The 27,473-nt window shown below is 41.8% G+C and overlaps 1 protein-coding gene across 4 annotated transcripts; it reads left to right on the top strand.

Moving 5' to 3' along the window:
- glsb (glutaminase b) lies at positions 1–27,437 on the top strand. Of its 4 annotated transcripts, XM_035174486.2 has the most exons (18): positions 3–397; positions 5,614–5,710; positions 6,174–6,295; positions 7,193–7,322; positions 7,937–8,016; positions 8,444–8,607; positions 9,671–9,729; positions 13,752–13,784; positions 14,467–14,525; positions 15,412–15,478; positions 15,984–16,034; positions 16,162–16,338; positions 16,861–16,992; positions 17,528–17,620; positions 24,647–24,708; positions 24,992–25,068; positions 25,390–25,453; positions 26,066–27,437. In XM_035174486.2, exons 1-18 carry the CDS (start codon positions 105–107, stop codon positions 26,211–26,213), a joined length of 1,908 nt encoding a protein of 635 aa, XP_035030377.1. In that variant the 5' UTR covers positions 3–104; the 3' UTR covers positions 26,214–27,437. The 4 variants fall into 4 exon arrangements, with proteins under 4 accessions (XP_035030378.1, XP_035030377.1, XP_035030379.1 ...); XM_035174487.2 differs by lacking the exons at positions 24,647–24,708; positions 24,992–25,068; positions 25,390–25,453; positions 26,066–27,437 and adding an exon at positions 18,210–19,219 and having other exon boundaries at positions 1–397; XM_035174488.2 differs by lacking the exons at positions 3–397; positions 5,614–5,710; positions 6,174–6,295; ... (2 more) ...; positions 8,444–8,607; positions 9,671–9,729 and adding an exon at positions 9,745–12,676.
- Positions 27,438–27,473: the final 36 nt, after the last annotated feature.

The following is a 27,473-nucleotide window of genomic DNA, read 5'->3' as shown; positions in this document are numbered from 1 at the left end:
GCCGGCGCGTGTGAGTCATCGCCGCGCAGCCACCCGTCGTCTCTCCAGCCGAACCCGGTCTTTGGAAACACGACCTTTCTCCCGCACCGCTCCACAGGATTGAGATGTTACACTTCAGGTTCTCCACAGGGCTGAAGCAGTTGTCCGAAGCCGCCCTCAAGCGTTCCCTGCCCGGCTGCGGTGGAAGGAGCTGGCTCGCGACCCGCCGCTGCTGCTCCGGCGCCGCATCCGCCGATGCCCGGGCTGCGTCCTCCCGGCTGAAGGTCCTCCGCGCCGCCGCCTACCGGCCGGCGCTGCGCTCCGCGCCCTGCGCCGCCCAGCGCCGCTCGTACTGCGTGAAGACGGAGGGCGCCGTGGACGTGGACGAGCAGCTGAAGAAAGATGGTGAAGCCGAGAAGTAAGGTTTTCCAGCACTTTCTCTTCTTGGGGGCATGGCGTGCTGGTGCGGGTTTGACGAGTTATGACGCACTACAGGGCCCTTTTTATATACAGTGCGTGATACAGGCGAGAGCGGATGTAACGTGGTTATATGAACGTTATAGCAGGATATAGCTGGTGAACAAACACAACACGCACGTTAACAACACACACACACACACACGTTGTGCTCACGGACACACGTGTGTGTACAGTACAGTGAGCGAACTCTTAATGGCCGAACAGCAGCAGCTTGTTCACTGGCTTTGTTCCGTGAAGCTTCAAACACGAGACTCCTTCTCCTTCTTCACAGCAACTTGATGAAAGTTCACCGGGGTTCCTCCTCGGGTGACTCCAGGTTGTCAACGTGTTCCTGTAGACATCAGTGGTGTCAGTAGTTAGAAGGTGACACATGCAGGTCAGGGATGAGGTGCAAGGTTAAAACATCCCACAAGCAAACCTCCACAAGCATATTGGATTTCTCTCATTGTTGCTGGTGGTAAGGATGATTAATGGAGAAACTGTCTTGTAATGGTTTCCTCCGTGACCTTCCACTGTCAGTGAAGGAGAGCTGGCTGCCTGTGGAGGAGTAATGACGGTCTGCTCTGTGTCCCGCACACCACCAACAGTAACCAGACTGAATATCCTCTCTGAACTGGTGTGTGTGTGTGGTGTCACTGGGTTCACGTGACAGTACAGAATAAAGTACTGCAAACGTAATACTTACTTTCAACTCAAACGTATCCACAGTAGTTTTTTATGTGGTTCTTCCATGCAAACGGTTTGTTGATATTTGCAATGTACCGAGAAGCACCAGCATTTAGGTGATCCTCATCTGCCAGTCTACACGTCAGGCTGTATTCCCTGCTGCCAGCAGTTAGCTGTCTGCACTGTGCGTTTCCTTCTGGAAGGAGTTTCCATGATCTCAGTGCTGCGGAAACTACCGGGCGGCTTCCTGACCTAGAAATGAGGATGCACAAGGACATGGACGATGTTGACATACGGACTGGGAGGATGGGTTTACTCCCTTTTGTAAGGAATACAGCATTTACATCGACAGGGTCCCCTCGGGGTCAGACGTTTTCCAGCCTCTAATAACACCGCGCAACAACGCAATGAGACGTGGCATATCGTGTTGTTTTTGTCGTAGGTCCCACCCCCAGCATTTTGCAGACAAATACCCGAATAGCTAAATTTCCACACTTCCAAGGAACAGATCCTGTGCAGGTTCCAGGTACTTGCAGGAATAGCTATCGATTTAGAGCACAGTCAAGGGCATCATGAGTATTCGGGCGAATGAGGCCATTCAGAGAAAAGAAGAACCTCCCACCAAACTGTCACAACATATTGAGAAGTTCCAGTGAGTGGAGGCCCCATGTAACAGGTCAAATTCTTGCAGTAGATGATGGCTTTGAGTCGGAATGCTGCGTCCGTCTGATCCTGCAGCTCCCCATGCATCAGAGACCCCAATGGATCAGTGCAACATAAACATCTGTACATCGAGCTTGATGTACGTTAAATAAAAGAGATAAACAAAGTACATTGTCCTACCTGAACAATAATAGACGTGTTCACATGTTCAGACACTGACACTTGGATTGGAAACTTTCTGTTATCAATACTAGGCCTGTGCTTCATAATCCATGGGTCAGATTATAGCTTGATACATGTGACGAGACTGTTGTTTCTGTCAGATTACTGATGATAATTTACAAGTGGTGGTGTAACGACTCTCCACTTGCAATAACAGGGTTATTATCCATCTCAAATTAGAATATTAGTTTCATGATTTACACGTGTTTTAGTGTTAAAAGTTAGCATCAGCAGGCTACACTTTGAAAACCCTCTTGTCCAAGCTACGCTCTCAAAACAAACGCACGAAGGCCGACCTTTCCGTGACTCGCTCGATAACTTCTCGTCAATCGTCTCTGCTTCAGTGGTGTGTGTCTCTCCACCTCTGTGGCCTGCTAAGAGTCCGGTCGTGCACAGATATAGAGGACGGGTAGGATGCACACAGGCGGGTTGGTTAGCAACAGCCATGCTGGTACACAAGCCAATCGTTTCACTTGATGCAAATTAAATAATTTCCATGTTTAGTAAAGTCCTGCGAGGGCCAGAGACACTGGCTTTTTTTCTGACCACTTTATTTATTAACAGCTCTTGGGACGTGAAGAGCTTAATAACAAAGTGTTTTAGAAACAACGTACCAACCCTTTCTCGAACTGGGGGTTTGGCTACATTAGCCAAGTAATGAGAGCTCAACATGCTGCGTCTGCACATCTGGGGTATCCATTACGTTTGTTGACCTTTTGTTTCGCTGTTTCGGTTTCAGAATTACTCCTATTCACAAGACGAACAGTGTTTTTGAAATCAATCAGTCTTTGTACTGGTTCACACCCATAGATTAGATTCAATAGAACTTGACACGTCGGGGAAATTCACTTGATATCATGTAGCCTGAGATATGAATGTATGTTATCAGTTGCAGCTTTGGGTGGATGTGAGCATAATACAGATATCAAAAACACACAAATGACTGTTTTGATACACGGGGCAAACAGAAAGTGAAAGACACGTTATTTTACTGAAATGAAACCTGGTTTACAGTTACTGATGTGACATTAATAAAGACAAATCTGTGCTGGATGACGCACAAATTTAAAATGACACATATGCTTATTTCAGTCGAGTTCTATTAGCCCTTGAGTTCATGTTCTCACCATTCAAATTGTGTGATATCTAAGGACCTCCAAGTGTGAACCATTATTAAAGTAAACACATTTGTTTTTTACATTTTCATTAAACATATGCAGAGTGTTGCTATATTTAGCAATATGTATTATATCGTATTGTGTAGGAGTATATCCTGACATATTGTACATGACATAAATACACGTGACTCGTGTATTTTGATACATTCCGTATCGGCGGTTCTTGCCAATTCACAGCCTTGTGACCAATTCATGCGTCTACGTTGAAGCTACACCGTAGGTCCAACGGCGTTGTGAGCATACATAGTTGTGCGTAGGTGTGTGTGTGAGTCACGCTGCAATTACACCACCGCAACACTAGTGGAGGTAGAGCCTCTGGCCGTCTCTGTTTACTTTAGAACAATGGCAAGTGTTACGAACAAATACTTCCTAATTTCCCTCATTGTTTCGCAGTGTCTGCACAAAGTGCTACCATCTGGCCTTTGTACGTTTTAGAGCAGAAAGTAAAAACACAAACACACTCCTGCTATAGACACAAACATTAATAACTTACAATCCCTTTTGGCAAACCCTCTTTAATCGAGGTGCACAGGTAGATATGATTTTGTCTTAGCTAAATTCTCCACACAATTATCTATCTAGTATTCAACATACATGTTAATAAGCCGTGATGCAGTTCACAGCAGTTTGCTGGTTGCCCTGTGACTCTGTAGTGTAGCTGTTGTACCTGTTGACTCTGCTGAATAGAAGTGCTCTTTTAGTAACAGATGCTTGGCCAAGAACTGTCCCTTTTGAATTACTCATGCCTGACAGACAGCATTTTTAGTGGATCTTGGTTTGTTTGCTCATGTTCAGCTGCTGTTACCTTGGTTGTATGTGGAGTGTTTACTCTGGGGAGCAGATGTTCCAATGAGATGCAGGGACGAGGTGATGAAGCCGGGAAGGAGGTGCCGACTGAATCCTGGAGTTTGTCTAATGTGGCCAATGTGCAGAATTACAAGTCTGCCGTGGGAAGATTAGAGTTTGGCTTTACATGGAAATTTGATTCAATGGGTTGCACTCTTATTTATTTAATGTAATGCACAATCTAGGATGTTGGGATAAGACTGTGAATGTGCAGGGTTACTGCTAGTTATGGAAGGAAAAGGACTTTGGTCTGATAAGCAGGAAGGTGGCATGGAAAACCTTTTCCTGGCTTTCTTATACCCACAGGGGCAACATGTGGCTACTTGTGAAAATACAACATTTTCCATAAAGCAACTTTCCAGCAACTGCTGCCTGCTCCGTCCATGAGATCTTCAAACAACAGGGGTGTAAAAACAATCCAACCCTGATTTGAAAAACAGAATCTGAACAGTGCTCTGTTCTGCCGATCTTGCTGCAGTGTCATGGCCAGTGTGTGAACTAGCTGTGATGTTGGCTTTATTAATCCAAGAGCGGCAGAGGGCTGGGCAGGGGAAAGACGAGGGAATTCCTGGAATTTAGGCCCAGTCTAACACGGCTCCAGACTCTGAGTTGACACGTAGTTGGGCGGCACTGCGTGTATGTTATCAAAATATCAGAAATGCTTCACCAGTAATATGCACCAACCTGCCTTTACTGATTGTGGTATTTATTGGCTGTGATGAAAAGATTTTCTAAATAATTTGGTGCTATCTGTGTAACGCTTCATCCTGTTCTTATCCTTTTATTTTGGCCCATAACTTGGTGGGAGCAAAAACTGTTAAACCGGCCTTTCCCAACACTCAGTGAATCATGCAGTGGTAATAGAGCCCAACAGTTTCTGCTAAAACTGCAGTGAAACCAGTGAACAAAGCCCGGGACAACTCTTTGACTTAATGTAGCTATGCCTGCATGTCTGGGACATTTGGCAGGTGTACGCCTCAAAAGCACAGCTGTTGGTTGAAATCTGCATTTAAACTTATTGTGTTCTGTAGTCGGTGTATCTTTATTCACTGTAGTCGATATTGATTAATTCTGATCAGGGTGTCGATCTACTAATTCTACTAATCCCAATGTTTTTTAACCTGATTAGCTTCTGGTCCATGATTTATAGAAACGTAACAGTGCCCACAAGGGAGGCCTGTCAACAGGAAGGTAATTAGTTTGTTCATGCATAATGAAGGCTTTGACCTCTTCATTGTACACACACACACACCTCTCTGGGGCTAATGCTTACACTTGGATAACATATTTCCAGTATGTGTCACTGAAATACCTCACTAACGTGATAAGACTATCAGCAGCTACAGATAAGCGTGTTTACTCTGGCAGGACAGATGGGAATGGGCTCAATTGTGGCTCTTGCTAAAGAGTAATACTGCTGTTACTTTAATTAGCTTTTTCCTTCTCCTCTACTTTGTTTACTCTCGGCTGCGAATGCTCTGTAGTTACTTTAAGCAAAGTGCTTTTAGCTGAGGTTGCGTCACTGTGCTGGAGGTGCTCTGTCTTACACCTGTGTCTCTCTACCACTTCTCTAACCTAGAAAAAGAAATGCAGGCATCCTGCCCAGTCTGGAGGATTTGCTCTTCTACACAGTCGCAGATGGTCAAGAGACGATTCCCGCTCATAAATTTCTCACAGTAAGTTTCACTTCAGTTTTGTGGTTCATTCATTAAGTACATTCATGAACACTTTCTGGCCAAATACCACTGAACTACACAAGCATGTGTCTTTGTTTTTGATTGTTACCCGACAGAACCAGGCAAAAGTTTTAGAATGTCTCAAAATTTCACCTTGTTCCTGAATTAAATGATTTCATGTTTCTGAAAATTAAAGCATAAAACAATAACGTAATTAGACTGTTTTTTTAAAGGTCCAATTGCTTTATAACTTTAGAATAAACGTGTGACTCATTCAACAGCTGAACACACTTTCTTCTATGGAAATGATAATTTGTTCAGAAAGTTTATTAACACAAGGTCATTAAGGAGGGCGTTGCTAATCCTTTGAATGGTGCAGCTTCTTGTCAGAGTTGATCCTACATTTTCCATAATAAGCTTATTTATACTGACATATATACTTACTTTAATTTGCTTAATTTAGGCACTTAAGACGACAGGGCTTCGCACTGGAGATCCCCGGCTGAAGGAATGTATGGACACCCTCAAAGAAACTCTAAGGAACACATCAGATGGCGTAACTCTGGACAGGCACCTCTTCAAGAAGTAAGTCTCGTCCCGTGACAAAGTTTTAACTCCATCGTATGCACCCACCATGGTGGCATTTTATCACATTTACCAAGTACATGTGCTCACTTCAACTTGAAGTTTGATGACTATATTTTTGAAAGTGCAAAATTCAAACATACTGAAGTATGTAATTTGCATGTTGCGTCAATGCAAAAAAAATATTCATCAAACAGCATCTTTTGTGTGATTTGTACAGGAAACTCGATGAATGTGATCCCTCTATTTCAAGAATTATATCGATGTATGTGAAAGAAGATGTACCAGATGCCACCTACTTGTGGTGACGTCAGAAACACTAGTGGCTAGTTATGAATCAAGTTTCAATAATATGCCCCGTCCATCGCTCCCCTAGCTTCTGCTAATTCAGGGTTGAGCTGCAGTAGCAGCAGGCGAAGCAGAGCTTTCCACGTGTCCCTCTCCAGGTGTTCCCAAGATATGTAATCACTTTTAAAGTGAAAAAGCGGTGCCACACACATAGAAGACACTTTTGGAGTTTCAGGGTTAAACAGCGTTGCAGTCCGTAAGCCCCGACATTCAAATTCTACTCGAAACGAGGTCATTTACACAGTGTTTTAAGCCTAAATGTCCCCGGTGATCCACACGCGAACGCTAAAAAAGGCTTAGAGACACAGGAGAAGAGGCATCTACGGCCGTAACATTTTAGTAAACTAAAATCTGAACATACTAATACTAATACTATGCTATGTGGTCACATGATGAATATTTTACGATGACGCAGCTTTCGTTATGCATCCCTAATAACATTCATAGAAGTTTGTCAGACTTCAGGCTTGCAATCTCGGTTGACAAACTCTTCCTGTATCTGCATGCAGTCACAATATTTTTGCATGCTATTTGTGGTTTGTTCATCAGGTGTGTCCAGAGCAACATTGTCCTGCTCACTCAGGCCTTCCGCAAGAAGTTCGTCATCCCAGACTTCCAGTCCTTCACCTCCCTTATTGATGAGCTGTATGAGACTGCCAAAAACCTCAATGAAGGACAGGTGTGTCCTTAGATCCGCGACTCTTTTGTTTTTTCTCTGCCAGTGCATCATAAGCATTATTTAGCTCATTCATGTCCATCAATCTGCATTCAGCTCGTGTCAAAGGTGTAGATCAGTGGCTGCGTTCTGAAAGTCCAATTAATCTCCTTTCCTAACCACCGTTCCTTGACCTCCATGGAATACGTCACAGGGTCAAGGAAAGATGGGAAGGAGAAGCCTTAAGGAGTTAGGAAAGGAGAACCACGGTTCAGAGGAAATCCAACTCCACTTACACACTGCAGTGGTTTTTTTTGTCTGTTTTCTTTTAACAACTTTAGTTATAACAGAGGGTACGCACAAAAATGCATCATAAAATAGAAATATCTTAATCATTGTACTCTTCCAGTCAGCAAACTGCGTATCGGCTGTGCAGAGGTGGAAGACACAAAGCATCTAACGGAGGCTTTTTCCTTTCAAACCCTCAGATGAAGAGTTGACCTCTGTCGGTCTTGTCATTGTGTTTTGTGTCAGTGTTATTAGCTTTCCTCTGAAACGCGAGTCTCAGCAGACGTCAGCAGTGTGAGGCAGACCAGTGCTGCGCTGACGCTCTCTCAACCACCTCGCCTCTCTTTCAGGTCGCAGACTACATTCCACAGCTTGCCAAATTCAGCCCTGACCTGTGGGCAGTCTCTCTTTGCACAGTGGATGGACAGAGGTGAGACAATACATAATACTGACTTAATAACAAATTATTATTCCCCTAAATTCAGTGTTCTAGCCACTGTACAGGTGTGTAAACCATCCTGTATTTCCTAATAAAGACAGAACACCAGGAGACACTTATCTCATATGTAGTGTAGTGATGTCAACATGTGTTTGGATCAGCCTGTTCTCTGATGCGTAGCTGTAAAATTCCATGGGCCTGTATAATTGTTATGTGAGGGTTACAGAGGAAGTCATAAAGATAAGATTAGCACTGAACAAACAGTGTAGTTGATTGTTTTCCATGAACACTCCTCCATCACTCTGCCTTATCATGTCAATCTCCTTGATACGTCCTCACTCGGACTGTTTTGTTTTATCATCAGAGACGCTGCAGCTGCTTTGGCTGCGGGGGATAACCTATCTTTTGTCTTTTGCAGACACACAGTGGGAGACACCAAGCTCCCTTTCTGTCTGCAGTCCTGTGTCAAGCCTCTGAAATACGCTGTTGCTGTCCACGACCATGGCACAGAGTACGTGCACGGTTTCATCGGGAAGGAGCCCAGTGGCCTGCGCTTCAATAAGCTCTTCCTGGATGATGATGGTGAGACGCCAGACTTTTCCTTGTCTTCATTGTTACTTCTTCCCGTTGAAAACTTTATCAGCTCGTACACCGTTTTCCTCGAAACGTTGACCTGATGAACCTTGACAACAGAATGTGTCCGGTGCCTGGTCAACAGAGGGCTGTGTTTAGGAATTTGGTGTCAATAACAATTGTTGGTAACTGCTACTTACAACCTACAATATCACCATCCCCATAATGCTTCACATTTGTTTGCATCTGTTCCGTGACTTCAAGTCTTAATCTTAGAAAATGTGGATATTGCTATAAGCTATAAGCTTCATTCAGATAGTGCTCATCCACTGCCTAGCTCTAGCATCGGAGAAGAGAGGGAGAGAAACTGTGAGCAGCTGTGACTGAGCTGCCAGGGGAGTGAGTCAGATTAGTAGAAAGGTTTTTTTTTTGGTTTTTTTAATCAGCAATGTAAAAATAAATGTGGTAGGCTTAACCTGAACATGGCTGCACAGCACATGGATTATGCAGTATGATTACTTGCAGTAATATTGACATATTTATGGGACATTCTGTTATGACATGAAGCAATCGTCGGGGTCAAAGTTGCTCCAGGTTTGTCAGAGGAGATGTTGTAGTTGAACTTGAACTTGAGAGGGAGGAGGGATCTCGTCGTTAAGTCGGCCCAGTGCTGCTAAGTCCCATAACATCAATGACTGACCAATGATTAACTGGATTGTAAGATTTCACTTTGTCCACATTTTCAGGTTAATAAACGACCTCGTCTCCTCGGTAGCTGATCAATGAACCCAGATAAACATGAATCCAGTCGAGCTAGAAAAACAGCAATATCTTCTCTTGTTGAAACACACCACAGGATTTGTTACAGAGCCTCTGTAAATGCCAAAGCTCTGTTTACAGCACACAGCAAACACCACTGCTACAAATTGCATTATTAGGATATAATCTGTAATATCTCGAGTCAATGTGTGTATTTGATTGTTGCTGTTTGATCTGTGTATAGACATAAAAACGACTCAACGTTTACACTTTGATCCTGTGCAGAGTGTTAACTCCACCTCTTGTTTTGCAGATAAGCCTCACAACCCCATGGTGAATGCTGGAGCTATCGTTTGTACGTCACTGATAAAGGTAAAAGCAACACCACTCTGTTTCCCTTCATGTGTGTTACTAATTTCCAGTGTGTGTGTGTGTGTGTGTCATTTGTGTGTCTTCAATTCCTGGAATGGTGGGTATCAATGAGCTGTTTTATTGTGAAGATAGCATTAAGGTTAACACACTGTAAATATTGGTAGTAGATAAGGCTTGCAGATCAAGGTAATTAACCTACATTTGTTTGAATGGAATGAAACTTACTAAAGGATTTTTCTGATTTAACATCCTGTCCAAACCACTGTCCAAAATTATACCGTCAAAGTTATTTTGTGGTCACAGCTTCAATAGGCTGTAGACTTTTTTTTTTTTTTGTGTGTCCAGATATTTATGACTCTTGACTTCGCTTGAAGTATTTCCAGGTCACAACCTGAGTCCACTGCCCGTGTGTGTCTTGTTGTGGTGATTAAGACTTGTGCTAATCCTTCCTGAAGGGCACTAAGCCTGAGAAGTACGCACATTGTCACTGACCCTGCTGAAAATAACCCGCACAGGGAGCCAGTCAAATGCAGGTGCACGCACACCAGCAGCAGTTTGGACTTCTTTTCGGTAACTCGGGGTGAAGACAGAAGTGAGGTCACAATTGTAATTCTCGATCTCCTCACGCACCGTAACCAACGCTAGCAGTGAATTATTTGCACTCGCACACATGCACACGCGCACAAGAGCTGTCTGTAAACACCGTTACTCTGTGCCAGCTCTGTTCCCTCACACCTTTTTATTTATTATCTCAAATTAGCGTCTTCTTACTTTATAAAAGAACAAATTACTGACACATTTTCTGTTAAGTGCTGCAAAATTGTAAAATCCATTGGACTGGGTTTTGACTCCAGCTTTTCCTCTGGAGGTGACCTTTTGGAGGATTTTGAACTGAATAGTTTGACAAAAGAAATAATAATCAAAGCTTGGAGGTATGATTATTCATTTTCATTTGGCATGAGACTATGCAATCTTTAGCGAGGAAGTATTCAGAGTAGTTAAACTGTAGATGGTGTTAAAACTCTGCCATGTATGTACAGTGTATGAACAGTATGTAGAAGCATGACTATGCCTTGTACCTATTAGATTGTAAACAGATCAGCTCTGATACAAGTCTCAGGATGTGGGACCTGTGTGTTTTTCAGTTTTCATGTGTTGCTGAAATCATTTTCTTTTTAAAACTTTTTGTTTGGTGCTTTTTATGCATTTAACACTTTGCAAACACAAGCTTATTTAACCTGAGTTGAGTTTGCTCTATTTTCTTGACCAAGTAGTTTCTGGTGACAGGGAAATTCAAATTCTTTGAGACAGTTGAATTAGTAAGTGGAGGTTGTTCTCTAAATTCCAACAAGGGGCCAGATGAGTAAATCGTTCTTTAATTGTGCATCTAAAACAAAGATGACCACGCGGTTGTTTCCGAAGTTGCTTCCACTAAAGTTAATTTTTAACTGAACTGCTACAAGTTACCTTTCTGTCGTGCTGCAGAATCTATTCTGGTGGAGCAAGAGATTAATGAATAATCCATTGAAGGACTAATAACCTTGTGAAGCCCTTTTGTCTTGTAGTGTCTCACTAAACATATATTGGTCGTATTAATGCACTCAGGGACTTGACCGGAAGACGATACTGTGTCAAATGGTCCCTCTCGTCCCCGCAGGCAGTCAGACACAAACAGTTGTCCACTTTTAATATTTGGGACACAAAGGAGAATTATTACTCTCTGTATTGTAAGTGCTGCAGCATAAATACGCACTATAATTGAGAAAAAGTCAGCTTGAGGAAACATTGGGCCTCGACTCCGAGCGTTTCTTACCAGCATTAAAAACTCTCCACATCTGTGTATAACCCAAACATCTGGTTTGTCCTGGCAGCATTTTGATCTGCTCTGTAACTAAAGGTGTTTAGAAGGCAACTGTTGCTTCTCCCTGTGATTTACTTTGTTTTGCTTTAGTTCCGTTGCTGTCAACGACTCAACTTTCTGTTTCTGTAAATCTGAAATTACAAAATCCTCCGTCCAGGTTTCACAGCCGATCAGCCAGTTGTCAAACAAATGAGGAAGGACATTCTTGTAAATGATAAACTTCACAAAAGTGATCACAGAGAGCAGTTAATAAGTTGGCTGCTTAAATGGCTCCTTTAAGAAAATACCCTTTTTTTTATATATATTACAGCCAAAGTTTCATTTTGATGTACTTTTAAAGGTTGCATCATAGTGTCATATGACCAATGCAGCTTCCCTCAGATCTACATAACAATTTAGTGTTGCTTTAAGCACATTTAGGATCTTCTGCCCCCATCTTTACTGTTGTACTTCGCTCTCTTGATTCTCATCAACTACGTTTTTTTATCCGGCACCAAAGAACCTTTATGCGCTACAGCACCAAACAGCAGCAAGACAGAGTTAGTGACTAACTGAGGACACAGTCGAGCATTAAGCAGCTGAAAATCCAGATATTTCAGGCCAAAGAAAAGTCACTAAACATTCTTAACACTCTTCCTACTAAACATTAATGTTACTTTCTAGGTCCTCCACCCTTAGTTCCTATTCTATACACGTTTTTCTGTAACATAGACAAGTGGCAGCATGTGGAGAAGTGTATGTTCAGGTAATTTTTACTAATCACATATAGTAAACATTTGAGCAGCATGAATCGCACCCAGAACAGATCTTAAGATGTGTGTCTGTGTCCACATCCGCTCATCACTGTCAATGTGTTATTATTATTATTATTATTATTATAATGTTTCTTTATTGAAGCACAAATGTGAAGCTATTGGTCAGGTTGCCTCATGTTGACCTCGGTGGGAATGGGATGGTTGCCCCAAACTGTTGTTACATGGTGCTTGAAGGCTACATGTTGTTGCTGTTTTTTGTATGTTGTTGCATATTTTCCAGACTTAGGAACTGTGGGAAATAATGACTGCTGCTGCAGGTCAAATGACGTTGGTAATTTTTTCTTCCTTTTCCATATCTATCTCCTCGCATTCCACCCCCCCTATCCCCCTGATCCTACCCCTTCTCTCTTTCTCCTCCAATCAGCTCTGTAGAAAACCCCATTTTAGTGACTCTTTAACACCTCCATCAGTGTCGCCTGTTTTTTTTTTCTTCTGCACAGTAAAGTGTACAACTTGAAATGTGCGTCAGTCACACATGAAGCATTAGCCCTTTTTTTTAAATGTAAAGTTAAAAAACCATCCACAACATGAATAGTTCATTATTTTTGAACTAGTGTCAAATGCTATAGCACTCAAAGTGTGCATGCGTGTCCATTTTTTCTGTTGCTGTGTTTTTCTTTGTGGGATATGCAGCATCATCTGGCTTGTGACTTGATTTAATATACACTGAGCTACAAGCTGTGAGTCATATTTTCAGAGGAAGACTATTCCTCCCTCTTCTCCCTCCTTCCCCATTGTTTTGGCCAACAGACTCGTTGCACAGATGACTCGTGTTGACCTAAAGTTTGATGTATATCCTGAAACACACACGCACACACACGCACACCTGCATTATGGTAACCCATAATACAAACTTACCTGCAAACACCAACATCTATTCACAGTCATACTATAAGTAAACACACACACACACACATTTAAGGCTGTTGCATATTTATTTTTTCGATAGGTGCATTTGAATTTTCACTCTTACATACGAAAAACAATCGTGAAACTGATAATTGGAATCAGTGAGATGTAATGGTCAGACATGTTTTCCTTAACTGGCTAATCTGGTAATGCACGACATGTCTACTAAACCCCCCCCTTTCACTCCAAAAGATGTCCCTCTTATAACCTATTTGCAAGCCAATCTTATTAATATTTTTTTACCTGTATAATTCCTTGGCTAAGCTCATGATTTTATTCGTAATAAAATCTATTCACATCTTCTAATTCTGTAGTTTTAATTTGTCAGCAGTAGTGTTCTCATTCTAGTGTTACCTTTGTGATGCTGTGCTTGTCCTCTGGATCGTTTCCAGATGAATGGAAGGAGCTAACTGCACAATCTTTTGTTCTGTCCTCAGCAAAGTGAAGGCAACGCAGAAAAGTTTGACTATGTAAGTATACGAAGTCAGACCTGTGTTAACACTGAAGTTGGAAGTAATTTGCTTTGTGAAAGGGACCAGTAATATATATACATATTCATGGTAAACACATTATGTTCTTGTGCTGACTAAAGCTCTATTGTTTTCTTTTCTAAACTTTTGCCGTTAAGAGTCTAAGTTCATTCGCTGTGGCCTAGTCCTAAATCAAACACACATTTTTTCAGTTTCAGCAGGTTTTTCAGTTTGTTCACACAGGAAAACAAATTATACTCATTATAAACATTATTTGTCAGCAGCATTGGTAACACTTGCTCTAATTTGTCTATCTCAAAGGTCACACTTGCTATTTTGAGTGTCCAAATACGTTCACTCTGACAATTATTAAGTGCCTGGATGATGCAATCAAAAGGGTAAAAAAAAAAGTTGAGTATGAAACGGCTCACACAAGAAAATAAAAACGTTAATTTAGTCAAGTGAGCAAAGCAGCTAGTAGATATTTTGGTCATCGTTTCTAAAGAAAATCAAACATGTATATTGTTTACAATTGGTATGTTGTATGGAATGGGTTCACTGCTATTGTCGATTTTAAATTTGACACCACACAGGCCACTAACAAGTCCACTAACAGTTTTCCTTCTTACTATGAACCCATGTTGATCATCTTTTCCTAACTCTCCCACTTCTTTCTCTCCAGGTCATGAACTTTCTGAAAAAGATGGCAGGAAATGAATATGTGGGTTTCAGCAATGCCACGTAAGTTTCAAAGTTTGTATGTCCCCTCTCTCACTCAGCAGCCGACCACATAAAGAGGAGCAGAAAACCTTATGTACTGTAATCTCATTAATGTGCTCCCGAACACCAGCCTTGTCATACAGCCTAAACAAAAGAGACGCATAAACACATCACGTGGCTTGTCCTGAATCCACGTCAAGCACAAAATGGAATTACCAAATTCATGAACCAGTTAGAATATGATAAAGAAGTTTGTTGTTCACCCGTGACAGATGCAGCAAAGCTACATGACAGTGATAGAGCTGTCACTCAAGCACAGGCTGTAGGCACAAACTGTGAAATGTGAAAATCTGTGTTGACCCCGGAACAGAGAGCAGTTTAAATTGTTGTTGACGTTTCCTAAGCCTCTATTACACCGTCTACTTATAGATTACACATTTCTACATTTACACACATGAACTCCAGCTGGTATTTGACTCCTGACCCTACCAGCAGAAGCTAGAGATCAAGCATGATATCTATTCCTGTTCTTAAAAGCAGTTTTCCAGTCCTTACTGTTGAATGAGGCTCACAGCAGGAGTTGTCATTTGTTTGCAGACGACTTAAAGCAGGTCGATGTTAAACGTCTTTGCTGTAAAGGTCACGTGCATGTGCATGATTTATGATGACAACATGTTCTATCAATGTTCCTGGGAAAAGACCAGCCTCATGTTACTGTCCTGTTACATCACATGATATCACGAGCTGTTGTACTGTACACATGAGAGCAGGGGGTGATGGAATTCCAACACACAAGTGCAAACACACACACACACACACACACACACACACACACACACACACACACCCTGACAGTATTAATGCTTCCTCTATGTAATGGGTGTGCTCTGCTCTCTCTCCGTGGCAGATTCCAGTCAGAGCGTGAGTCAGGAGACAGGAACTTCGCCATTGGCTACTACCTGAAAGAAAAAAAGGTTTGACCCGGGATGAGTCATGAATAACTCTGCGTATTTCTCTGCCACAAACAGCTGAAGAGCAAAACAAAATGAAACTGCTATTAAATCATTAAATGGAATTACTCATACAGAGCAGTTCATTAGTTAAGATGACACTTTCAGATTAGTTTGAGGGCGGAGGAGTCACATGTGGGATCGAGACCTGCTCTAATCTTACACTGATGACTGCAGATTGAATTCCTGCATCTCTGGTTTTCAAACAAGGTTTTCAAGTCATTACTGCCGGATCATAGGTATCGAATGGTGTTGAAATTGAAGCCATTTAATGTTTCTTCAACTCATATTCTTCATTTACTTCACATTTACCGTCTGTGGAACAAGTTTGACTCTAAAAAAAACGTATAATAGGCCTTTTTATTCGATTTCTTTCACAAACCAGAGGTTCCTTAACAAAAATGTGTTTGTTTCTAGTTGTAGTTCATCTTTGTGCTTTGTGTTTGTAACTGTTGTGTTTCCTCTGCAGTGTTTCCCAGAGGGGGTTGACATGACCACTGTACTGGACCTGTACTTCCAAGTGAGTGGATCACTAGTACTACTTTCATAGAATCACTTTTCATGGCAGAATATTCTGTTTATATATATATACCTCCACCACCAAACGGGTTGTACTGATGTGCGTTGTCCTTTGTGTGAACCCCCAGCTGTGTTCCATTGAGGTGACCTGTGAGAGCGCCAGCGTCATGGCAGCCACCCTGGCTAACGGTGGCATCTGCCCAATCACAGGAGAGCGTGTCCTGAGCCCCGAGGCAGTGAGGAACACCCTGAGTCTGATGCACTCCTGCGGCATGTACGACTTCTCTGGGCAGTTTGCATTCCATGTGAGTAGAAGACACAATTGCACAAGATGGCAAACGAGAGCTGATCGAGTTCTGTGTCTGTCTGTCTGTCTGTCTGTCTGTCTGTCTGTCTGTCTGTCTGTCTGTCTGTCTGTCTGTCTGTCTGTCACTCTTCTTCATGAGCAGAGAATGACAAACACTTCATTTTACAAACTTAGGCAGATCATTAAAACCATTTACGTGTTATACACGTCCTCACTGAACTTGCACAATGTATAAGCATTTTATAGATGTATAATGGAAGTTTGATAAATTGATGGAAATTATACTGGGATATTTATTGATATTATCATATAGTGAAGTAATGAATTAACCTTGACAACCAATAACATCAGAGACAGGATCTGCAGCACATTTAGATGAACCGATCATGGTGTAGGTCTAAAACACAACACACATACAGGGGGGGGGGGTTTCATCAGCACCATATTGTTGTCTTGCTGATCCGGCAGATACACACACCTGCTCTCCTGTTATGTAACACATCCGTTTTCCCTGCTGCAGGTCGGTCTGCCTGCCAAGTCTGGAGTATCAGGGGGGATCCTGCTGGTCGTGCCCAACGTCATGGGCATTATGTGCTGGTCGCCTCCACTAGACAAGCTGGGCAACTCAGTCAGAGGAATACAGTTCTGCACGGTATGCACTGTAAAGACATCGGATCACAGCGTGTACTTGAAGAATACATGGGCCAAATATATTATTTATTCATTCATCAAACACCACAGCTAAAATATAATTCCAGTAGCATAGTAGAGTGTTTTATTGGAGCTTAAATTGTTTTGTTGGTATCCATCGTGCAGCTTTTCATCAAGATGTACAGACTTGTATTTGTCTGTATGTGTAATGTAATACGCTTTGTATATATCTTACCATACCATAATATACTACCATATTAGAAACAAGTTGTTTTGCATTTCAAATGACACAGTCTCTCAAATACACACGTCAGTGTTTAACAAGACCCAGAATCTTTCTGTTACGTCTTGATTTACAAAACTTAAAGGTCCAATGAGAGGTTTCCTTTCAAAATATAGATCTATTTTATGTGATAGGCTTTTACTGATGTAAATACATTTTACGTAAATACATAAAAAAAACGTCAACTCTAAATAGTGTAAAGTAAATTTCTGCACTTATCTTTCTGACGCATCTGTGATTGTTTCCATTCCAGGACCTTGTGGAGCTTTTCAACTTCCACAACTACGACAACCTGAGACACTGTGCCAAGAAGCACGACCCTCGCAGAGAAGGAGGGGACCTGCAGGTAAGGACGCACAACAAGGGGGATGGCTCCTATTTCTCCCACCAGAAAGATCAGTGCGATATACCTTCTCCAAGAATGTGGGGGGTGCTGAGCTTACCACTGATGCGTAGCTGTGACTGAACACTTGCATATATTTAACTCTATACTATACATAGGGAAAAACACATAGCTTCAGACGAAACATAAAACAGGACAACATCCGTAACCTTCTGTCCTCATTCTCTGTCTTTGCGGCCTCTTTTTTTTTAAATTCTTGTGGACGTCCCCAGGCAGGTGTGTTTTTAGACAAACTCATAATGAACATTGCCTTCTTGTCGGGTCCTTTTTTAAAGTTGAGGGATACTGTACTGTACACTAAGCAGCTGGCATAAGAAGCAAACTTTAAAATCAAATTGTTATAAAACAATTAATGTGATTTTCGACCTCTCACGTTGGTGCATCAGCTGAGTTTGACAGAGACCCATGCAGATGAAAACAGTTTTGGTTTTTTTCGCTCGGGTCTTTCAAAATATGCAAACCACATAAATACCACACACACACACCCTCAGGAAGAGTGAGACTAATTTGTTATTCGTGTCGATTGAAACAGCAGCACATCTTCGGACCCCTGGATTACGAGAGCCTTCAACAAGAGCTCGCTCTGAAAGCCCCTCTTTGGAAAAAGGTGTCTCCCACTGAGTCGCACCAGGACAGCTCCACCACTGTAGTCTATAGAATGGACACTGTCACCGAGTGACTCAAAAGCAAAGAGGAGACCCACTTGTCCCGCCCACCCCCACCTCGCCCCACCTCTCTCCCCACCTCTCTCGCAGCAACATCACCATCTTTCCTGGCCCTTTTAATATTTATAAATAACTTAAATTGTAGAGGATTATTTATTGCTTGTGAAGGAGTTACTGTGTGGACCGACGGGGACGTTTCTTTTGTTTGTGTTTATGATGGGGGAATGGGATGAGTCACTGTTTGTTTATTCTGAATTCCACACGAACTCGTAGCCTCCACCTGCTCGTTGCCTTAGTGCGTAGGAGCTGATGTACATCCTGCAGGTTGTGCTTGTGTTTCAACTCACCCCCCTTTTTATTCCTGCTTTTTATCTGACATAATCTATTTAAAATATAGGTTAAGGGTTGATATGACTGTTTGAATGTATAGACTCATAATATTCATACATGCATTCAGACTACTTTCTTTAAATGACTGCTTACTGTAGCTCACACTCAGGCCTAACAATCTAGTGATAAGCACTTGTACAGATTGCGATGTACTGTAGGTGATGATCAAAATGTTTAAATGTTTGTTGGACTACTAATGGAACGCTATAGGTCAAAGGAGAATCCTGTTAATCTCAGTTAGCTGTGAACGTATGGGCGTGAGTGCCTCAGCTAAGTTTCTCATTTTAAATTAAAAAAATAAATAAATCAGCTTTGAAATCTGAAGGGATTAAGTTAGTGGTGTCACTTGTTCTCGGTGAACTGAATCATTGGAATCAGTTCATAAGAAAGATTAGTTCACAGAATCACACAAATTGAATTTGGTTAATTTCTGTCTAAATACATATACTTCCTGGTGCGGGGGGGGGGCGCCGGCCAATGGGAAGAGAATGTGGGTCCTGAAGGCTGCTCTTTTAATTGGTTGTTGCAGATTTTTCACGGGACACTCCCACTTTTATTTACAGCCAATAGGTATTGATTTACGTTTTTTTTTTTTTTATCTAATGGGATTGGTCGACCCAAAAGTTGCCACATTCACAGTGAGGCTACAGGACGTGCATATTGTGTGTCATGTTGTTCTTGTTGAGTCGGGCTTCAGTTTGTTTATTTATCTTGGGTGTTGGTACAATACACAAGCAAAAACAGGTTTGCTCAACCCAAAAGCTGCGGAGAGCTCTTTGTGGAGACTTGGTGGACTTGATTGTCCTGATTGTTTGTGCGTGTGGCTGCCCTTTCTGAATATGGTTTGTGAAAACACTCAGAAATACATGAACTGAGTGGAGCTGTGATTTTTTTTTTTTGGGGCGAGGTGTTGGTTCAACCTCCCGTCACAGCCGTAGCAGCCGCCGTGTGCAGGTGACACCGGTGTTTATCTAGGCCGCATTCCAAAACCAGCACAGAATGTTTGCACTTGCAAAATATGCTTGTGTTTAATCAGGATGCCTTAGTTTGGAAAACAAAACCACAAGCCATGATTGATACGTCGACCAAAGGGTGTTCCTTGCCTCCCCCCCAAGTGTCTAAACAGCTGAATGAGAAAATAGCTTTTCAGGTCCTTTTTTTTTTTTTAAATCATGATTTTTAAATTAGACTTAAATAAAACATATGTATGTCTTCTAAATGTGCATAGAGGCAAATGAATGTGTGCTTCAGGTCCGAGTGATGATGGTCAACAGCAGACCAGAATGTTTGGTGAATGTACACTTCAGACGTTCCTAATTTATATCGTCCCCTCCAGGAAGTAGAAACACTTGCACATGAATGTCATGTCAGCAGATGCCTTAGATGTCCCTCTATGGTGAGACTGTTCTGGGGGCAGTTTTTATCTACTTGTTCTTCAGACCTTGTTGAAACTGTACAGTCGGTGTGTGTGTGTGTGTGTGTGTGTGTGTGTGTGTGTGTGTGTGGTGTTTGTCATTGGGGCTGACTTGAGCTCTAAGCTGCTGGAGCCTGTACTGCCCCAGGTTACTTTTATTCGTGTCGTCATGTTGTAGAAGTCTTTTTATTGTTATATTATTTAAGGTAATGGACTTCTGTTATTGTGTGTAGGTATTCAGGAGCCTCTGTCCTCCACCTACAGTGTTTTCTGCAGTGCGCGATATGTTGAGTCTGTTGGACACGTGTTGGATCTTGTTGTTTGTGTTGAGGTTTGCAGTGGACTCATGAAAACACTGAAATTAGTATAAGTAGGACAGTGGCCTTATTTGTTCAAGTTATAATCCTTAAGATTTGTGTCATATTGGAAACTATTTATTTGACAACATTTCTGACGGTGGCTTTTATCCTGCTGTAGTTAGAATGCTGCTTCCTTGGCTGTGCACCGTGATAGCCAGGTTTTTATTCTGCTTTTACAAAATACAGCTGGATGATAAGAGACATCGTTACATGGAGGGAGGCCTCCATGTACGGAAAACAAATCTACTACCTTAATAAGTTATATGTCATATGTATGGGTGTGACCCCCCCACCCCCCACAGGGGCAGCAGACATATCATGTGGCAGCAGCACGTGGTTATAAAAAGCCGTCAGGAGTGTGTGTGTGTATATTGTGACATTTGGGTTGAGAATGTGTTATTTAGAGTGTGTGTTTCACATCAGTGTTGTCCGCTTACTTTGTGAGAGGGCTGAGTTTTTTTTAGCCAGACGGTTGCCCCCCCCCCCCGGTCTGGGGTGAACACTCTGCAGGGAGGCGGTGCAATATCAGGTAGTGCCACATATTCCTGTCTTTGTTTAGAGTGCCAATCATGGGTGCGACTTGACATTTACAAGACAGGAACAGGTACATGTATCCGTTGCACACGTACACACCCACATTATGCTCTTATTGAGAAGAATAGGAAACTGGGTTGTGTCTTTACCAAAATTGGGGATAATAAAACAGGGCTGTGAAAGTGAGGAGTGGAGCGTAGACTGTTGTCGCTAACATCTTAAGGATTACAACTTTTAATGTACAAATATACTCTAATGATGTGAATGTGCTCAAAAACAGGACGACGAGTGGATTCCAGGTGTAATCTTTGTGTATTTTCCCCATGACAATAAAGCTATGTAGTTATTTTCCTGACAGAAACAACTGTTTGTGGCGTCAGCTCAGTTTTAACCTCAGATGTGATTTTAGTGTTTTTGTTTCCTGACCTGTGGGTTTCGGGTCAGTCAGTCAGAAACGTGAGTGAAGGGAAGCAGCTTCTCATTTTTTGCACCAGTGTGCACGTGGTCGTTTGTTTGCTGCTACAAGGTGTTTCCTCTCACCGGCACAGAACCACAAAACACTGCTCGCGTGTCTCCGCGACCTGGACCAGGCCGGTGCTGACATGTGACTGACTTGACCTTCTTGCAGGAGTGGCTTATCTGATCTGTTCCACTCTCAAACTGACAAACTGCTGTTACTTGGTTAAAAAAAAAAGGGCCAATGAACTGTATTACTTGAAGTCTGAAATCAGTCACACTGGATTTGCTCCTGTAAATGTGATTATTACTCTGCAATCAAACCCATCACAGACGGGCTTTTAAATGCTGGTCTGAGTATTTTCCATTGAAATCATCATATTTCCACGGCTCAGTTCATGTTTGTAATATTCCCTGTTTTTTTTTGTTTTTTTTTCTCATTCTTTCTCTTGCATGCTTATTTTTTTTTTATTTTTATGATTTTTGCTAAATGTCTTTTTGATCCCATGTAATCAGTTTTAAATTGCTTTGATTTCTGTCTTTTATCTTTGTTGATTTGTGTCATGGACATAAATTTGATTTGACATTTGAATTTACATTTAAAAACACTACCATTGCAATATGGTGACCTTGGAATTGTAAGGTTCTCTAATGTCACGGTCAAATATGAGATAGGTTTTAAACCAGATTACTTTGCCATTGTTGAGATTAAGAAAATACAGATTTAACAGATGTGTAACATTGGAACCATTCAGAGTTCAATACGAAGCCGTTCCCATACCTACAGTAGATGAAACATTACAGTTCCAAGCTCATGACTGCTGATTGTCAAACTTCTCTATGTGTTGATTTCTTTTGTGTCCACATCCTTGTAATTCTTTGAGTAAAGTCTTCATCAACCCATGAACTGTCCTGTCTGCCCGGAGCGTAAGACGTCGTAAACATAAGAACTCGTCTTCCGTCACTTTCTCTGAGCTAATTCTTCACAATTCTTTCTGGTTGTGACGGACGGGCAGACAAGCCGGTGATGTGTTGCCTTGGTGTCCTTTTGTATAAAGTCCAATAAAGCAGTGGTATCTAACATCTCCTGCTCTGTGCCCACAACTGTTCTTGAACCACAACCACCTCTTCCGTGTTTAGGGTCTCATTTGATGTCCTCCCTCTCTTGGTTAGTAGCGTGAATTCAGCAGCTGTCAATACAGAAGTTCCACATTATAATTATACTTTAAACACTCGTATACATACTCTCTATGGAACATTAAATACTTTGGAACTCACTTTATAATTCACTTATGTTGAATCCGATGCAAAAATCATATTTTAAAAACGGTTCTCTGTTGTACAGTGGGCTAAGCAGCACATTCTCACTGTGTTTTAAGTTATGTATTGAGGCCAACTTTACGTAAGACATATTATAAAGTTCATTGAAGCAAATACTTTAACTCTATACTGCCATTTAATATGACTTTGTAAGGTTCGTTAACAATCGCTCAGGTTTTAGTTTTTCCGATGTTCCTCACGTTGTACCACACGATCATCCACTGCCGTCGGCGACACACCTTTCCAGTTGTGCAGCGTGTTCACAGTTCGAAACACGTCTCAGGTGGTTTCACGACCTGCGTCTCAAAGATGTGCAGGAATATTTTCCTCATGCGCTAGAGACACATTCATGTCACACACTTCTTTAATGTTTTATATTCAGAATAACATATTTTTAAGTTCCTCCTAGTTGTCATATAAACTCACATACACTGATTCCCCTGAACAGAGAAGGTGTTCACAAACGGTGGGAGGATCCCCTACATGTCACTGAGCCTGGTTCGTAAAGACAGCTGCTAGGTGAAGAGATGAGGATGGTTTAAACACCGTGGGACCGTCTGTGCAGTCCAGGAGTTTAAACTCGCCACACCAGTCTCTAGTGTTGACAGACAGACTGGCGCTGGAAGCTCGTCTAAACAAATAGAAGTTTGTGTGTTGTGTTGAGTTGTATTTCAGCCGCAGCTCTTGTTTTAGAGGCAGATGAAGGTGAAGTGATGCTCTGTGGTAGTTTTATTCTTGGGTCCTTCCTGTTGCTGTCATTTCTTTGAGAAGTTTCACCAGTAGAGGGCAGCAGAGACCAGACTTTCAGAGGGAGACACGTTGCTCTTTAAGCTTTTACAGCATTTAGAAGGCGTTCATCTTATTTCCCTCGTAAACACTAACGTCTTTACTTTTATTCCTGCGCTCCAGTTGCAACTGGGGGTTTTTTCATATTTCAAATGTTGCATTCGCCACAAGGGCTGAAATAATAAATATATATATTTCTTGCCAGCTTTAGTCCAGTGACACTACTAAAAAAACAAAGAGACATTTTTATGTATTTATTGTTTTGGGCTTTTTCTCTTGTTCATTGCTCACATCCTCCAGTCGGGGAATGTTCAGCAATAGAAGATCAGGGATTAATCATTAAGTCATTTTGTTTTGGATCAACGTTCCAACAATCCACCTCCATGACAGCAAATGGAACGTGTGTGACATATGTGACCATGTTCTGGTATTTTATAGACTAATCAATCAACAGATCAATAACTAGTTAATCATAACTTATCTGTAGATTAATTGACAACGCTGATGATAACTTTGGTGCCACATTATGCAGGAATACACCAATTTAACCTCTAAACCAGTGTGTCAAATACTCCGTGGTCCTTCTGAGGTCGCCTGTGCTTTATCTTACGAGATTCTTTCACGTGCAGCTTATAGGTCGTTGTATCCAACAGTTTCCATCCCTGAGTGTCCACGATTTGTGGGATTTAGCGTCGTGGATCCTAATCCAACTCCTTGAAAACCAAATCAAACTACTTTCACCCAGAAGTGCGTGTCCAACGTCCGACCTTGTTACGCTTCACAAACTCTTTTTGATTGATTCCTTTTTGATGGTAAGTTCCACCTGAAGCGGGGACCTGTCTTCTTCATACAGGCGCAGTTCATTTGATTATCATGTAACTCTGTGTGAGTCAATGATCTCACACAGAGTTACATATATCTCAAATCTAGGATTATTAACATATGAGAAGAAATCTCCCTGAGATGAGGATGACAAAATGACATTAGTGGTGTGAGTCTGCTCCTTCTTCAAATGTTGTGCCTCTGTCTCCATCTCTGTCCACAGGTCAAGTCTGTGATCAACCTGCTGTTCGCTGCCTACACTGGAGACGTGTCTGCCCTGAGGAGGTGAACCGCTCACACACTCACCACTGCTCACTGACTTGTTTACGTTGGCCAGAGATGATTCGGGGGGGTTATAGACTTCAGGTGGTAGAAAGAGGAGCCTGCTAAACAACTTATGTGAAGGTAGAATGAAAAATCTGCAGTGTGGCTCCAGATCACCCAACCTGACTCTGTGGTATTTGTTAATGAATCAGGTGTGTTTTTGTGTAGGATGTTATTAAAAATGGTCGTTGGGATGTTAATTCAGTGCATGGTGTGTGTCTGTGTTGTGTGTGTGTGTGTGTAGGTTTGCACTGTCAGCTATGGACATGGAGCAGAGGGACTACGACTCGAGGACGGCCCTCCATGTGGCATCAGCTGAAGGTAACGTGGTCTCCACTGATAAACCTTTTTAAAATAATAATATAATAAAATATGATAAATAATAGAGAAGCTATTTAAAGCTTGTATTGATCAGAAAATTATTTCCCACCGTTTGATGCCATATAATAAGTGACATCATATTATAACAAGTTTTTCAGATATCTTCACACAGAACTATAGAAATGACCTCATCCAGGGGAAACTAATCAAATTTACGGTCCAGACAGAAACAAATGTACTCAGACAAAGGTGTGGAACATCATAATATCACACTGACATATTAACAGAATGATATGTTTCCCATGTGCGCTCCACATCCAGGGCACACAGAGGTGGTCCGCTTCCTGCTGGAGGCTTGTAAAGTGAACCCAGTTCCCATCGACCGGTGAGTCTGGACTCGCTCTCCTCTCTTTGCTCCTGTTTGAAATATAATCTTCATCTCATCCATCGTTTGTTTTTCGCTCCATTGCAAATACTTTCAGGTTCATTTCTTTGTGTTCGTTCCACGAGGACACGTGTGTTTGTTCTTGCTGTTTTACTGTGAAAATCGACACTTTGAACTGAGACATATAATCTATGTAATATATCATCTTAAAGCTTTATTAGTTTTGACATCAGAGGACAGTTACACTCCCAGCAGGGAGGAAACTGATGATCATGTCTGGTAATGAACAGTTTGCAGTGGAGCAGCTTTAGAGCTTTTAAACTATTTCCATCCATCAGTATCATAACCAGTGTGTTCAGGTGTAAACCAGTAGAAAGGTCACTCGTTCATATTTTCCTGTTTAATGTGATCTTTGGCAAAAAGTACAAAGAAATTAAAAACTAAAGACCGGTGTGATTCCCGGGCCAGGGAAAGAAAACTACAAAGTCTTCTCCCACATACTGTTTGTCTTGTGTCTATTTGTATATAACTAATAGTGTTAAATACAATCCAGTTATAAATCACTTCAAATACTTCTCGTTTAAATGTCTAACCCCGGTTTTCTTTGCACAGATGGGGCAACACACCAATGGACGAGGCCGTGCACTTCGGCCACCATGACGTCGTGACCATCCTGAAGGACAACTACGACAGATACTGCCCCCCCGCTGGGGCCGATGAGAAGGCGAGCGTGGAGAAGAGCCTGGACAGTTTGCTGTAGGCCGGCCGCACACTTCTGCAACACGCCAGGCTTTCACAGTTCTCCTCCGTGCTCTTCTGGAGTAACTTCGTTCACCAGCGCTCAGACATTTGCAAATGTGAGGTGACTTGTTGCCGTGTCTCGCCTGTTGTGCTTTGCTTTCCGGGACCTCTGTCAAAATGTGACGTGTGTTGTTTGTGTGAGTGAGCGTCTGATCAATACACTTGAGACCAATAATACAATATCTAAATATCAGTGTTTACGGCATAATGCTCACGTAATCTGTCACACTGTAAAACACATTTGTTAGTTTAGTTACAGTAAAGCTCTGTTTATACTGGTTATATAATGGTAATATATAGTTTTGTGAGCCAGTGAGGTGTTTGGAAGTTATGCTCTAGATTGTATGACGTGTCTCTGTTTGTGTAAAGATGTAAAAAGTACCAGGCATCATACTACTCCTGCAGTTATGTTCCCGTTTGATCTCCTTGTACATGTTGTTCTCCTGACGGCTGCGAGGACAGCAGCAGCTTTTACGAAGCTTCACTTCTGATTTGAAGTCACAAAGATTATATTCTGAATGTAGGACACACTAGCAATAGGAGCAGTGTGTATTTATTTCACAAAAAAAACTTTGTGTAAAATTCAATTTAGATGTAAGAGAGTGTTATTTGTTGCACTTGAGATAAAGGCACAGTGGTTTCTCTATTTTTTCTACATATTATGTGTATATGTTCAGATGTGTGTGTAAGTGACAAATTGCATACATAAGCACAATCGAACACATGGTTAAATTAAAAAATATTACAATTAAAATGAAACCAATAGTATTTTTTTAAGTATTGAGCTAATTGTATGATGTCACGATTACGATGGATCAAAGTGAAGTAAACTGATTAATCCCTCGCTCCCGATTCAAATGTCTGTTGGACGTCGGCGTCATGTGACAGAACAGAGACGCCACCAGTTGTCAATAGTCAAATAATTCCTACTTTCTTTTCTGACAGCACACACAGACCCTGGACATGCGTCTTACTGGGCTTTCCTTGACTGACTTTTAGAGCCAGGCTGATTATATATCATGTTTTTTTTCCAGAAATTTCCACATTAGCGAGTCTGATTCATCCTCTGGGGACCATGCAATCCTTTTAGTAGCTGTAGATGTTTAAGGACTGACCTATGTTGCCATAGAGCCGTGCAGCTAGCGTCACTAAAATTGAAACAATAAAAATGTCTTATGACTGAGAAAATAGTAGCCTGTATTCTTAACATACATTCACA

Source organism: Hippoglossus stenolepis, chromosome 13, assembly GCF_022539355.2.
Source record: "Hippoglossus stenolepis isolate QCI-W04-F060 chromosome 13, HSTE1.2, whole genome shotgun sequence".
Taxonomy (NCBI): Eukaryota; Metazoa; Chordata; class Actinopteri; order Pleuronectiformes; family Pleuronectidae; genus Hippoglossus; species Hippoglossus stenolepis.
The sequence above is the reverse complement of the archived record's forward strand: the minus strand, read 5'-3'. Positions and strand labels throughout refer to the sequence as shown.